The following is a 15,020-nucleotide window of genomic DNA, read 5'->3' on the forward strand; positions in this document are numbered from 1 at the left end:
AATTACGTTTTCCTATCAGCTTCATTCTGTTTAGTCTTCATCAATTCACCATTCAGTCTATTCACATGATCATTCCATTCTTTTACCCTGCACAATGATATAAAATGAAAAATTTTCCAAAATGAAAGAATGTTCTACTACCTATATTTTTCCGGAAAATTTCTACCTCATCAAATTGTTGTTGTTTTTGCTTTTCTTTTTCCTTGCTCTCTTGCTTACAACCTCGAGAGTTGCACGTGTAATGCTCATTCAAATTTCACAGTAGTCGCCAGCTTATAAAACACAAGTGGTGTCAGTACTGACTCCAAAACAAACACCATTATCATGTTTGCTTTATGTACCATAACAGTGATTACGGTACAAGCACTGACGAAAATAATTTTCTGAGAATTTCTCTAATCTCATCTAAATTGTTGTCATAACACTACAACACTGTTCTAACAAATGTCTTGCATTGAAGTAAAAACAGTAATGGAACATTAATATTTTCTTTGTATAAGATAATAATAATAAAAATAATAGTTATAATAATAATCCTATGTATTGTGGGTCCCTATCACCACGGCATGGCGCGTCCTCAGGTTGCGGATAGAGGAGACGGCCTCCAGATATGGAGGGTAGCTGCGAATATATTGAATAAGCAGTCGTGGACAGCCGATAAGGGGTGGTCCTCCAGCTTGGGGGTTGGGCGAAGGGCTAACAACCCATCGCCGTAAAAAACAGCTTGTTACGAATCCTTCAAATAAGCCTCGGGATGGGACTGATTCTCTGGCACGACCACAGCAAAGGAATAAGGTTTTGAGATTTGGTACATGGAACGTAACTAGTCTTTATAGAACAGGAGGAGTAACATTAGTAGCAAAAGAACTAGCTAGATTTAGAATAGACTTTGTGGGAGTACAAGAGGTTAGGTTAGATGGGAATGGCATATCACAAGTAGGCGATTACTTGTTGTATTGTCCAATTAGGAACAGGATTCTTTGTACATAAAAGAATAAAATCAGCAGTAAAAAAGGTCGAATTTATCAGTGACAGGTTATCGTATTTAATACTTAAGGGTAGATGGTGCGATATCATAGTTATAAATGCTCACGCCCCTACAGAAGAGAAAGACGAAAATATAAAGGATAGCTTCTATGAGGAATTGGAACACACTTTTGATCATTTGCCTAGATATCACATGAAAGTTTTATTGGGGGATTTCAACGCTAAAGTAGGAAAAGAGAGCCTACACATAAGTAGTAATGACAATGGAGTTAGGTTAGTCAACTTTGCCACATCAAAAAATTTAATTGTCAAGAGTACAACATTTCCCCATAAGGATATACATAAATATACTTGGACTTCTCCAGATGGAATGACACACAACCAAATAGATCACATCTTGATAGATAAACGGAGACATACTAGTATAATAGACATTCGAACTTTCAGGGGGACAGACTGTAATTCTGACCATTATTTGGTAATTGGAGAATTAAGAGAAAGACTATCAGTAGCTAAGCAAGTAGAGCAACAAGCTAATATTAGTAGATTCAATATTCTGAAATTAAAGGACGACGAAACTAAGCAACGTTATCAGGTTGAAATTTCAAATAGGTTTGCTGCTTTAGCAAATTCCGACGAAGCTAAGGAAGAGTTAGATGTTAATAGCGCGTGGGACAATATCCGAGATAATATCAAAATTGCAGCTGAGCAGAGCATAGGCTATCATGAAACTAAGAAAAAGAAACCATGGTTTGATGAAGATTGTTCCATTGTAGTAGATAGAAGGAAACAGGCAAAATTGAAATTCTTACAGGATCCAATTGAGGAGAATAGAGATAATTATTTCAATGAAAGATGGGAAGCAAGTCGTACACTTAGGAATAAAAAGAGAGAGTACTTGAAGGAAAAACTGAATGAGATAGAAACCAATAGTAAGAATAAAAACATTCGAGATTTATATAAGGGTATAAAGGAATTTAAAAACGGATATCAGGCAAGGATGAGAATGGTGACTTGCTTGCAGACTCCCATTCAATCTTGAACAGATGGAAGAAATATTTTGGGCAACTACTAAATATACATAGACCAAATAGAAATGATCGGGACGAAATTCAAATACAAACTGCTGAGCCATTTATACCGGAACCCACACTTTCTGAAGTCGAAATTGCAATAGAAAATCTGAAAAAGTACAAGTCTCCAGGTATTGATCAAATTCCAGCTGAATTAATACAAGAGGGTGGAAGCGCATTATCTAGCGAAATTTATAAACTTGTACTTGCAATTTGGGAAAAGGAAATTATACCAGAACAATGGAAGGAGTCTATAATCGTACCTATTTTTAAGAAGGGGGAGAAGACTAACTGTTGTAACTTTCGAGGAATATCACTTTTGTTGACGTCGTATAAAATTTTGTCGAATATCCTTTTGAGAAGATTAACTCCATATGTAGATGAAATTATTGGGGATTATCAGTGTGGTTTTAGGCGTAATAGATAGACTATTGATCAGATTTTTTGTATTCGACAGATATTGGAGAAAAAATGGCAGTATAAGGGTACATTACATCAGTTATTCATAGATTTCAAAAAGGCGTATGACTCGGTTAAGAGAGAAGTTTTATATGATATTCTAATTGAATTTGGTATTCCCAAGAAACTAGTTCGATTAATTAAAATGTGTCTTAGTGGAACTTACAGGCCAGTTTCTATCTGATGCTTTTCCAATTCACTGCGGCCTAAAGCAGGGAGATGCATTGTCACCTGTACTTTTTAACTTCGCTCTAGAATATGCCATTAGGAAAGTTCAGGATAACACAGAGGGTTTGGAATTGAACGGGTTACATCAGCTTCTTGTCTATGCGGATGACGTGAATATGTTAGGAGAAAATCCACAAACGATTAGGGAAAACACGGAAATTCTACTTGAAGCAAGTAAAGCGATAGGGTTGGAAGTAAATCCCGAAAAGACTAAGTATATGATTATGTCTCGTGACCAGAATATTGCACGAAATGTAAATATAAAAATTGGAGATTTATCCTTCGAAGAGGTGGAAAAATTCAAATATCTTGGAGCAACAGTAACAAATAGAAATGACACTCAGGAGGAAATTAAACACAGAATAAATATGGGAAATGCCTGTTATTATTCGGTTGAGAAGCTTTTGTCATCTGGTCTGCTGTCAAAAAATCTGAAAGTTAGAATTTATAAAACAGCTATATTACCGGTTGTTCTATATGGTTGTGAAACTTGGACTCTCACTTTGAGAGAGGAACAGAGATTAAGGGTGTTTGAGAATAAGGTTCTTAGGAAAATATTTGGGGCTAAGAGGGATGAAGTTACAGGAGAATGGAGAAAGTTACACAACGCAGAGCTGCACACATTGTATTCTTCACCTGACATAATTAGGAACATTAAATCCAGACTCTTGAGATGGGCAGGGCATGTAGCATGTATGGGCGAATCCAGAAATGCATATAGAGTGTTAGTTGGGAGGCCGGCAGGAAAAAGACCTTTGGGGGCCGAGACGTAGATGGGAAGATAATATTAAAATGGATTTGAGGGAGGTGGGATATGATGGTAGAGAGTGGATTAATCTTGCTCAGGATAGGGATCATTGGCGGGCTTATGTGAGGGCGGCAATGAACCTCCGGGTTCCTTAAAAGCCAATAAGTAAGTAAATAATAATAATAATAATAATAATAATAATAATAATAATCCGAGACTCGACAGATCATGAAGGACCATGACTGACCAGCCGGCTGCTGGCCTCATCTGCACATGCTAAATTAGAGGTGAACGATCATCCAATCAGAATGGAGGTATGTGCTTGGCACGATGATCCCCCCAGCCATTATAGCTGGTTTTCGTAACCAGATTTCGCTACCTATCATAGCTCCCCAAGTGCATCACGATCTGGGTGGGCACCGATCCCATACACTGGCCGAAATTTCATGAGAAAATTTCTTCCCCCATGAGGACCTGAACCAGTGCGCATTCTGTAACATGAGTCCTAGATAGGATGCCTTAGACCACAATGCCACAGCACGGGACGCATAAAATACTAGAAATGTAAAATCAACTTTTATCCAGAAGAAAGTATAAATATATCGTAAAAGTGGTCTACTTGGACCCTTAAGGTGTTATTTGAACCCAGAAGAAAAAAATGTTTTCGTCGATGTAAAATAACAGTTTGGTGTCGAAAGTTGTGGTTTTTTTCTCTGCAAACTTTCATCTGTACAAATATTTTCACCTAAGTTACTCCAGTGGTAAGTAAACATTTTTTTCTTCTAGGTTCAAGTAACACATTAAGGGTCCAAGTAGCCCGGTTTGACAGTACATAAACAAAAGGAAGGGTAGCTTTTTCTACATAGTGCGACTGTTTGGTATTCAAGAGGAAAGATTTGTATTTCAGAATGAGTTTATTATAAATACGCATCCTAGATTTACAACCTTACAAAACGAAGAAGGCCTTGAAGTTCTTTTCTGAACTCAGATGACTTAAATGAATTGTGATATGAACTGCACCCATGACAGACATGTGAACAATTGATTTCAACCCAAATCTCTTCAAGCATGTTGTGGTTACTGTAGCTGCAGAAAAGGGATTATTTGTTAGAAGAGAGCCAATTCTATAACTTCATAGATCGCCACCTAATTAGACATTTCTCATTTGAGATTATATTAGAGCTTCTGTAACAGGTCAAGATCAATATTTGAACACTAACATAAAGCACGTGGACTAAAGCTGATTGTCGTCTGGATGTTTGTCATGCCACAAGGGGAGCCCATATTAAACTTTTAAAATGTGTGTGTGTTAAAAATCTTGAAAGATCTTTTGTAATTGTAGAAACCAGATGTATGTGTAATAAACCAATTTTCTAGAAATAAAAGTTTCTTTTTGGATATTTATCATTTAGACAGTATGTAATAATGACTCTGCTTGCCTGATGGTAAGCCAGCACTGATTGATAACATTGTAAACAAAAATTGAATAGGCCAGGGGTCACAATATCTCAGAATGGGAATTGGACCATATAGATTTTTACTCTATGAATCACACTACACACATTGTGCAAGACTCACCTGACAATGAAGGCCTAAATGGATATTTTGTTTGCCTTATATTAGAGCTGTCTTTGCATGCTGCTTATTAACAGCTTAATGAAGTTTCATTTTGTAAGAAGAGGCAGAAGTCCATCACTGTGGTATAACAGTTATCATGTCTGACTGTGAAACAAGCGGGCCCAGATTCAAATCCTGGTTGTTGAGGTCTTTTTGGGGGGTTTCTTTCAACCCATTAAGAGCAAATGCTGGGTAACTTTAGGCACTGGACTCATTATCATCTTCATCTCACTCAGATGCTATAGTCTATACAAAACTAGAAAGTTATTGACAGTTCAACAGCTTCAAAGCATCACCATGGCATCTGCTCAAACTAGCCAATCAGAGACCATGGCAATAGGCTGATGTTGCCGACTGTTTTGCAGCGAGCTTGTGGTAGTCAGTTACTTTGTTTGGAAGTGTTGAATCTTCGTTACTGTGTTACAGCAAGTATTGGTGTTCTGTCGTGGCTATTGTTTTCGTAAATATTTGTTGTTGATGAAGGTAGAATTAGTTTGAGTTTAATTTTAAATTTACTTTAGGTGTAAGTGTATTTGTAACGTGATTTATAGTGTCCGTGTGATTCACTTATATGATGTCACAAGGCATCACTCCTACAATTAATGGCACAAAACGAACCACAGGCTCAGAGAGAGAAAGTGCTACAAGGGACAGCAAGAGGTCTAGAAGTAATGGAAAAGGTGCTCCTCTTACAAGTCAGGCGAGAGAAATGGTTTGTAATGTGCGGGACTATTTCGTGAAAGAAGATACAATGGCAGGCCTCTTATTCCTGTACAGCAGTACAGTACTACAAAGGTATCTCAAAATAGGAAAGGAGAAATTTTAATTGAATGGGCAAGAGGATGGACCTTCCTGATTTGAAACCCTGGGAAAGAAAAGGAAAGTGTAAAGGCAGGTGATAAATTTAGATACCTTTCAGAAGGATGCAATCTGGCAATATGTATATTTATATTACAGATGGAAGGAGCATCCTACGTTAAAAAAACTGCAAACTTCGCTTCGAGATGCATATTTTTTTCTACGACAGTATTTCTTCTCTGCACACTGTCTTAAAGAATTTAGGTTTCAAGTATAAAATAATCAATGGTCGTATGGTATTAATGGAGAGAACTTATCATTTACACACTATGTATATTTATTGTCTATGCTATGTACCATATTCGCATTCATTCATACGTTTTATTATTATTATTATTATTATTATTATTATTATTATTATTATTATTATTATTATTATTATTATTATTATTATTATTATTAGCCTGATCAAAAACTATCGTATGATACAAATTTATGAGTTTACAATTTCGTGTCAACTGCTTAGTTCTGACACGGTAGACAGGCGGCACAAAGAGCCGCACTGCACTACTCCACAACTTCACAATGTCGTTCCCTTCCCATGTGTGCGAAAGAGAACTATCAATACCTTTCTAGTTTTGTATAGACTGTAGATAATCATAGCAGTTGAAAAAAGTGCCGTAAAATAACCAATTAAGAAAATTACCTTCATTTCAGTCATGCTAGGTAACCATCATAGTTGATTGTCATAAAATAAACGAATTAAAAAGCAGACAGAACAGGACTTTATCACTATCAGCAGATACTGATTGTCTCCAGGGGATTATTTTTTTTGTACATTCCTTCTATTAATGTCAAGTCTACAGTAATACATTTCAATTTTCTAAATAAACACATCACCATATAACTTATAAACTCCGATGTTAAGTAGTTACCTTATAATTTAAATAAACACAAGCTCGTGCAGCTGGTTGTTACTGGAATGAGCAAAGATTGAACTCTGACAGAAGCTCTGAGATTTGTGGTTGACAAAATGACTACAGATTTTGCCAATCATTTCCATTTTATTATTAACCCATAATTGCCATTCATTATTTTATTGCCTCAGAGTAGAGTCTCCAGTTTAAAACAGTTGTAGCTAGGACTAAAATTCTTAACAATGAAGGGCTATTAATTAACAATATTTTAAATCAAGTCAGTCCATCCTTTCTCCTTTCATGTTTTCTGTCTTCTCCTCATTTTCATTTACCACATTTACTCACGTAATTTTCCCCATTTTTTTAAATAAAATTTAGTAGCAAAAATCTATTGGAGAACATTATGCGAAAACAACAAAATATATGTCTGTCGAGAACAGAATAGGCATAAATTATAAATAACATCAAACAATTCATGTAGACACTTACTAATCAACTTTACGTTCAATACTGAATAACTGGATATACATACAAGGTGGCTCAAAAGTCGCTTTCTCCAGTATTCGTTCTTAGGTTTCATACTTGTACACATATACAGATGTCATAACTTGAATAAAGGAATAGCTGGTGTAATAAGTGGTGGGTTGACAACTGCTTTTCTGATGAAATAGCCCTCGTTTTTTCGAAATGCAGTTGATATGACAAGAGGATGGAGCACCACCTCATTTTGGTGTGACTTGTGAGAGTGAGGAACTTCTTTAACCAGCAATTCCATGAATGGATTGGTCGTCGTGACACAGCAGAATGGCCACCTAGATCATACAACCTGATGCCATGTGATTTTTCGCTGTGAGGTATTCTGAAAAATGATGTTTTTACTTAGAAACCATAGGGTCTGCATCAGTTGCGACAGATGATCGAACGTCATTCGTGAAAATGGATGAAAATCGTGAGTTATGTTCTGCCATCTGTAAATCAGTGTTTAAATATTGTGAATTGTGTATCGAGAAACATGGTCCCCATTTTGAACAAAATCTGTAAAGGAATGTGTAGTCAAATGTAAATTGAATGTAATTAAATGTAAGGAAGTGTTGGGGAAAGCGACTTTTAACCCACCCTGTATATATAGTTTGAGTAATTATTATGGGTAGTTTTGCAGCTTTTCTTTCTAACACTGTATGTTAGTTCTATTGCAGGTATCCTGACCTTGATTATGGTGCTAATCTTCTTATGTAAGATATTGATATCAAAATTAACTTATTAATTACGTAATGAATTAATGAACGTCCATGTATTTTATACTCCATTATTGTCATCAGACAAATTCAGATCATCTTCTGTGTCATCAGAAGAGTCGGCATTTTTTCACTGTAGAAGGGATGGATAATGACTTTGAGTTTTCCATACCAGTACGAATTTTTACGATATTTCGAATCTTCACAAAAGACTCTCTTAAAAGAAAAAGGGGTGTCCAATTATTTTTTTAATGTAAGTGGGGAGGATTGCATGAGGAAAATAAAATTTTGAAAAAGTTTGTCCTAAAACCCTGAGGAGAGAATTAGTATACAAGGGAAATTGTGCGAGTAAATACTGTAAGTTACTGCTTTCACTTTGTGCTCCTTTTGCATTCCTTCTTCTTCCTATTCAAATTGATTCAGTGTACATTTGGGAATCCACTCGGAATTAACGAAGGAGTCTGAATGCCAGAGTTTGTTTCAATATCCTCTTTGCTGATTCTGTTACTACACTTCTTCTTTTTGACTTCTGGTATTTTTTTAATTCTTCATGTGTGATCAAGTGTTGTACTGTATTTCACTTTTTTCCCCTTTTGAATTTGTCTGCCAAAAACATAAAACAATATATAAAATAATAAAATTAATAAGGAGCTTTTTTTTTATTTCTACAATGTTTGAATTTTTTGTCTGTATCTGTATGTATTTGTTTTACATAATAAAATATAATACAGCAATAAACTATAATTAATGGGAAATAGTTAAAACATGTTCAAAAAAATTCTGATATTGCTTGTATAACAAATTTCGAAAACTGGAATTGCTTTCTTTCTTAGTACAATAATACATTTATTACGATTGCTTTGGAAAATTAGTATAAGTTGGTTATTATTATTGAAAGTATTGAACAACAAAATTGATAAGGATTAAGTCTAATGATGTGTAGTTAGGATGTTTTGGGTAGCTTTCTTGTGCCATCAGATATTGTCAGCATCTAGAGCCTTTCTAGGCGTTCTGCTAGCCTGACAAGAGTTTAATTGTATCTTGGAAGTTCAGGCTCACCTAATAGGTAGAATTCATTTCCTCCAGTGATAGGATGATTAGGTGAGTTAAATTTTTAACCTTGACAAGGAATAACCTCCGGAATATGTATGGTAAGACTTTCCTGTGTTAAATTTCAACGTACCTCATTTACATGTTTCGATCTATTTATGGGTCATCTTCAGAACTGGTCGTTGTTGGTCTTGGTGCCACTTGTTCTGTTTCCTGTGAGGGTGTGTTCCTGTGGTATAGTGTAGAGTCAAAGAGTGTGTGTGTTTTGAAGTTGAGTTGTGTGTTGAGAATTTCGTTGGAGTGTATTTTTGTGTGTCTGTATATTTCATATTGTTCTAGTGTGTTTAGTATCTGGCTTTTTGGTTGGATGTGTAGTAAAAGCCAGAAACTAAACACACTAGAACAATATGAAATATACAGACACACAAAAACACACTCCAACGAAATTCTCAACACACAACTCAGCTTCAAAACACACACACACTCTTTGACTCTACACTATACCACAGGAACACACCCTTACAGGAAACAGAACAAGTGGCACCAAGACCAACAACGACCAGTTTTGAAGATGACCCATAAATAGATCGAAACATGTAAACAAGGTACGTTGAAATTTAACACAGGGAAGTCTTACCATACATATTCCGAAGTGATACAGTGTTAAAAGTTGTGTAATCAAGATGTATAAGAAATAACCATTAAAATTTACCTGCAATCCATTCACTGAGGGACAAGGTCTATTTTTGCGCTATAAATATATTAGGCCTGTAGGAGATATCTGGCTTTTCTTATGTTTGGAAGGAAATGTGCTGAGGATTTTTATTGTCCTTAAAAATCAGTCATTATTGGCTACAGATTTTGATACTAATTAATGTTATAGTAATCACTTGACCTCAGGTGATAATATTATTATTATTATTATTATTATTATTATTATTATTATTGTTATTATTATTATTATTAAAGTACTATTGATGTTTAAAAATTACAGTACCTCTGAAACACACAATTGTATAGTGAGTTAAACATGTAAGTTTAAGCTTTGAAAATGGCCAAGTGATAGGAATAATGTGATAGAAATAATTTTTTATTTGTCCATGAATGGGTAGATGGAAGTCGTTTCTGTTCTTCTCTGTTTAGTCATTGAATGTTGAGTAAAGAGAAAATTGTAATCTGATGGTAAAAGTTGAAAATAGGTCATTTTATTGTTCCAAAGACAAGGTTGCAAATTTGCCCTTTTTTCTAAAGTGAGATCAGGTACACAAGTAAAATTACGTAAGTATATAGTAGTAAAATGAACTGCTTCCACCAGAATCACCTGCAGGTTTTCATAACAGTAGGAACAAAACACTTCCTCGATACCCAAAATATTAATTTTTAATAGCAACATTCTGTGCTCATTATCTCTCCCCATAATATTGCAATGAAGCTGACCTTCATGGAAAATACTGTATACATAATTGTGAACACAGCATGTTAAAAAAAATTGTACATAATATATTAAGAAGTAAAAAAGTCTGACTGTCATTAGAAGAGGTTGTCTGTATTGCCCTCAGGCTCTCGTAGATTCAACCAATTTTTATTATTAAATCCTTGCATAATGTTTCTGTAATGTATCATAATTTACTAAAACCACTGTTACCTCATTTTTGCAGAAGTAGATCCCTATTACCATTGGAAAATGCTATGTTTAAATTACAGTCACTTTGTTATGACAATAACCAGTATTTGGGAGTACTAGAAACACAGTTTTTATTGTACATCAATTAAAAAGGACAGTTTTTATTTTGTTTTTCACGAAAACGGTATAAACATTTACAGCACAGTTCATGTTTGTAGTGATACAATACATAAGTGAAGATTTTCATTGCTTTCTTCTATCATCTTTTCTTACAAAGCTGTGGATAATAATTATAAAGCAATCGCGCAAATCAAAGAAACATTTATAGACATTGAAGTGCTATGAGAGGTACTTTGTTTGTGGTTAACTTTGTATTATTGTTTCTGTAGGCCTATATAATTCAATCAAATTTGTAATATTATAAAATTTTCTATAGTTGTCAAGGACTACAATTAAGTAGTGTTGTAACTATATTGACCATTTATTTTCATCAATGTTCCGATATATTTAAGAATATTTATCACAGTAAAAAATAAGAATTCTTTCAAATCTTTTCGCATAAAACAGTTTTGTATCACTGAAGTAGTGGATTCCTCCTGAGTGTAACAGATCGTCAACAACAACAAATCTTTCATATATAACAGCTTTCACTAGTCTAATTGTTGAGAATTCCTTTCTGCTGAAGAAATGTCTGGTTTTCTATCAGTTACATTGGTAGACAAAACAGAATCTTCATTCCTGTTGACCAAATCCATAGCAAGCTCTTGTAATCTACTGAGATATTGTTGTCGTTGAATTTCGTAAGTTCCATCTTCAGTTTTGTTGAGTGCAGACACCAGATTTTGTATAGTTTGAAAGTCGATGTTAAATAATGCAGTTGAAGACTGCTTCCTTCTTATTTCTTCTTGATTACTAGTATTGTTTTGTGTCATATTGCCTCCGTACTTAGCTATGTGTGTGCCATTTTGTTCAAATTGCCTTTTTTCTAGCAAATTCTTCCAGAAATCTCCAAGTGTTTGATTATTTTCTTGTTTGTTATAAAGTTCCATCAGCCTTTTAAGAAGTTCTGGAATTTGTGTCTCCGTTACATTTTCTGGATGAGTTATATTTGCTACATTTGATGTGTTTGTTGAAATTATTGTGTCTTGTCTGCTGCTTTGTTTTTGGCCATTTTGAGCATTGTCTGTTATATTAGGGGATAGAACAATATTTTGAGATATTTCGTCTATGCTTCTGTTTCTTCCTTCTGCTGTGTCATTACTTTCTTCCTGTCTTATAATTAGCAAAGATGTTGCTGGAATTTGTGGAATACCTACAGAAACTTGGTTATTGGATTCTGTTACATTACTTTTCAGATCTGGATCACTTCCTGTAGATACGAATCCATTTCCATGATCTTTGAGAGACAAATCAGAATTTTCAGACTGATTGTATGCAAATGTACCATTAATATAATGTAATTCACTAGGCAGCGAGGCGTTCACATTTGGTTTAATACGTTCATGAACTTCTGTGTCCGAGTTGTCTAAATTCCTTTGTAAAATTTCAGTATTATTTTCACCATTTTGAGAAATCGCATGAACGATTGTAAGCATTGGTTGTGATCTTTGTCCACTACCATTGACATCTGAATCCTGTATTATAGCAGCAAATTGATGTAAACCAAGACCAAATAATTGGTTCTGACCATTGCGTGCTGATTGTAAATCTACATTGTGAGGAATTATCTGAATTGTAACTTCTGGGGATTTAGAAGTTTTATTTGTGGAAGAACTTTTGTTTGCTTGCAAATCAAATCGATGCTGTCTTTGAAAAGTGGATGCATTTGTTGGGAGATTTATGCCTGTAACAGATGTCTGAAGTCTTGTACCTTCCAGGAAGTTTTCATCCTCAGAATTTTCTTCCTCAGACATACTCTCATTTGATTTGAAAGTGCGAAACTGTGCTGATTCTGTTTCATCTGTATCTTCTGTAGGTTCCTCTCCAAATCCGTCTTCACCTCCAAAGAAGTATCTGTCATCACTGTCCATGGTTTTTCTTTTGCCAATCTGAGTTGTTCCACTTCTGTTTGCTGTTATCTGTGTGAATGTGATACCTTTCCTTTGTAGCTCATCTATAATTTCCACTGCAATTTGTTCACTCTCTGGACACTCCATAACATCATCTCTGTATTTCTCTGCATCATGTTTGGCTGCCACATTGGTGGTTGAGAGTTCAGAAACAGAATCCTGCAGTTCCTGCAAGTAAGAAATGAAATATTAAAATATTTGTGTATGTGTGTGTATATACAGGGTGGAAGTGAAATAACTCTGCAGATTTTCAGTGCGAATAGCTCATATTATATATAATAAAAAAGTTAAATACCAGTACCATATTGGTGGAAAGTTCATAGTTTTCTCAGAAAAAAAGTCCCCCCCCCCCCAATTTTAACACCCTCTTATTCGGTAAGTGTTGTGAATTGGATCACGGTTTTTGTCCATATCGATAGAAAAATCTAATAAAGAATCATTTATCCCTTTGGTGTATTTCAATAGTGATGACGATTTTCGTGTAAATTTAATTAAAAAACCACTAATTTCAAGCCAACAAACAATGTGAACAGATTGCAACATTGTAGTCAGAGAGGGAAGTTCACCTAGAGAGACAGACCTGAGTTCGTTGATCTCTTACATCTGTATTGCAAGAAGAAAGAGCACTGTGTTAGTGGCAATGTTGCCAGACTGTCGAAATTTCCAACTTAATTTTCTAATTAACCGTGCATTTAATCACAAAATGTAATGTAGGTTTTTTTTTATTATTATGTAATGTACCCTATCGTCTCTTTCAATCTGCAGGATTTTTTCACTTCCAGAAAATGGAAAATATTGGGGAATGTTGGGTTTGCAGTTTAAGAATGAACTTATTGTTCTTCTTGCTTTCCAGTATTTGGATGTAAGATCCACAAAATTCTCAGTATATCTGCAATTGCCAGGTGTTCCATGCCTATATCCTCTTTCTTTGTGCATAACAGACATGTAGGAGAAGTCAATAACTGAATCAATTAAGGTGTTTACCGACGTACAAGCCATTCTCAACATGGCCACAGCAGATTTTCGAGATAGATCAGCAATTAACTTTAAATCTTTCAATGAATTTTTCCGTCTTGAATTTTAATGTTCCACTGCTGAATTATTGTGATGGTTGGAGTTAATTCTCCTTTTTATAATCCATAACAAATTCATATGAAAATTTGTACTTTGTTTTTTATGCGGAACTTGTTTTTTTCTAGCTTTTAGAAAATTTGTCATTGTTGTTGATCTAATGTGCAGAATTATGACTACATCAATTTTTTCGTAGCCAATTAACATTTTAGAAATGTAAATGTAATTTTTATGATCATCTTCATGTATTGGGCGTAATTTATGGTATACTCTATGTTTTGGTGTTGTAAATTTATTTATGAGTTCGATTAATTAAAATGTGTCTCAGTGAAACGTACAGCAGTGTCCGTATAGGCCAGTTTCTATCTGATGCTTTTCCAATTCACTACGGGATAAAGCAAGGAGATGTACTATCACCTTTACTTTTAACTTCGCTCTAGAATATGCCATTAGAAAGTTCGGGATAGCAGAGAAGGTTTGGAGTTGAATGGGTTAGTTACATCAGCTTCTTGTCTATGCGAATGACGTGACTATATTAGAAAAAATCCACAAATGATTAGGGAAAACACGGAAACTTTACTTGAAGCAAGTAAAACGATAGGTTTGGAAGTAAATTCCGAAAAGACAAAGTATATGATTATGTCTCGTGGCCAGAATATTGTACAAAATGGAAATATAAAAATTGGAGATTCATCCTTCGAAGAGGTGAAAAAATTAAAATGTCTTGGAGCAACAGTTACAAAAGTCAATGATAGTTGGGAGGAAATTAAACGCAGAATAAATATGGGAAATGCCTGTTATTATTTAGTTGAGAAGTTTTTGTCATCTAGTCTGCTATCAAAAAATTTGAAAGTTAGAATTTATAAAAGTTATATTATTGGTTGTTCTGTATGACTGTGAAACTTGGACTCTCACTTTGAGAGAAGAACAGAGTTAAGAGTGTTTGAGAATAAGGTGCTTAGGAAAATATTTGTGGCTAGACTAGGATGGATGAAGTTATAGGAGAATGGAGAAAGTTGCACAATGTAGAACTGCACGCATTGTATTCTTCACCTGACATAGGCTAATTAAAAATATTAAATCCAGACGTTGAGATGGACAGGGCATGTAGCACGTATGGGCGAATCCAGAAATGCATATGGAG

General features: G+C 34.8%; 2 protein-coding genes across 10 annotated transcripts in view; one reads left to right on the plus strand and one right to left on the minus strand.

Annotated features, from left to right (window-relative positions):
• LOC138694437 (Golgi-associated PDZ and coiled-coil motif-containing protein-like) overlaps positions 1-15,020 on the plus strand; it is a 412,856-nt gene that overhangs the window by 9,960 nt on the left and 387,876 nt on the right. The gene's annotated exons all lie outside the window — the stretch shown is intronic.
• LOC138694436 (putative leucine-rich repeat-containing protein DDB_G0290503) overlaps positions 10,851-15,020 on the minus strand; it is a 181,874-nt gene continuing 177,704 nt past the window's right edge. For all 5 annotated transcript variants that reach the window (XM_069818136.1, XM_069818133.1, XM_069818135.1 and 2 more), the window contains one exon: positions 10,851-12,973. In XM_069818136.1, coding sequence (XP_069674237.1) covers positions 11,387-12,973 — 1,587 coding nt within the window. In that variant the 3' untranslated portion in view covers positions 10,851-11,386. The remainder of the gene's footprint in view (positions 12,974-15,020) is intronic.

The sequence above is a fragment of the Periplaneta americana genome, chromosome 2 (assembly GCF_040183065.1).
Source record: "Periplaneta americana isolate PAMFEO1 chromosome 2, P.americana_PAMFEO1_priV1, whole genome shotgun sequence".
In the NCBI taxonomy this organism is placed as follows: Eukaryota; Metazoa; Arthropoda; class Insecta; order Blattodea; family Blattidae; genus Periplaneta; species Periplaneta americana.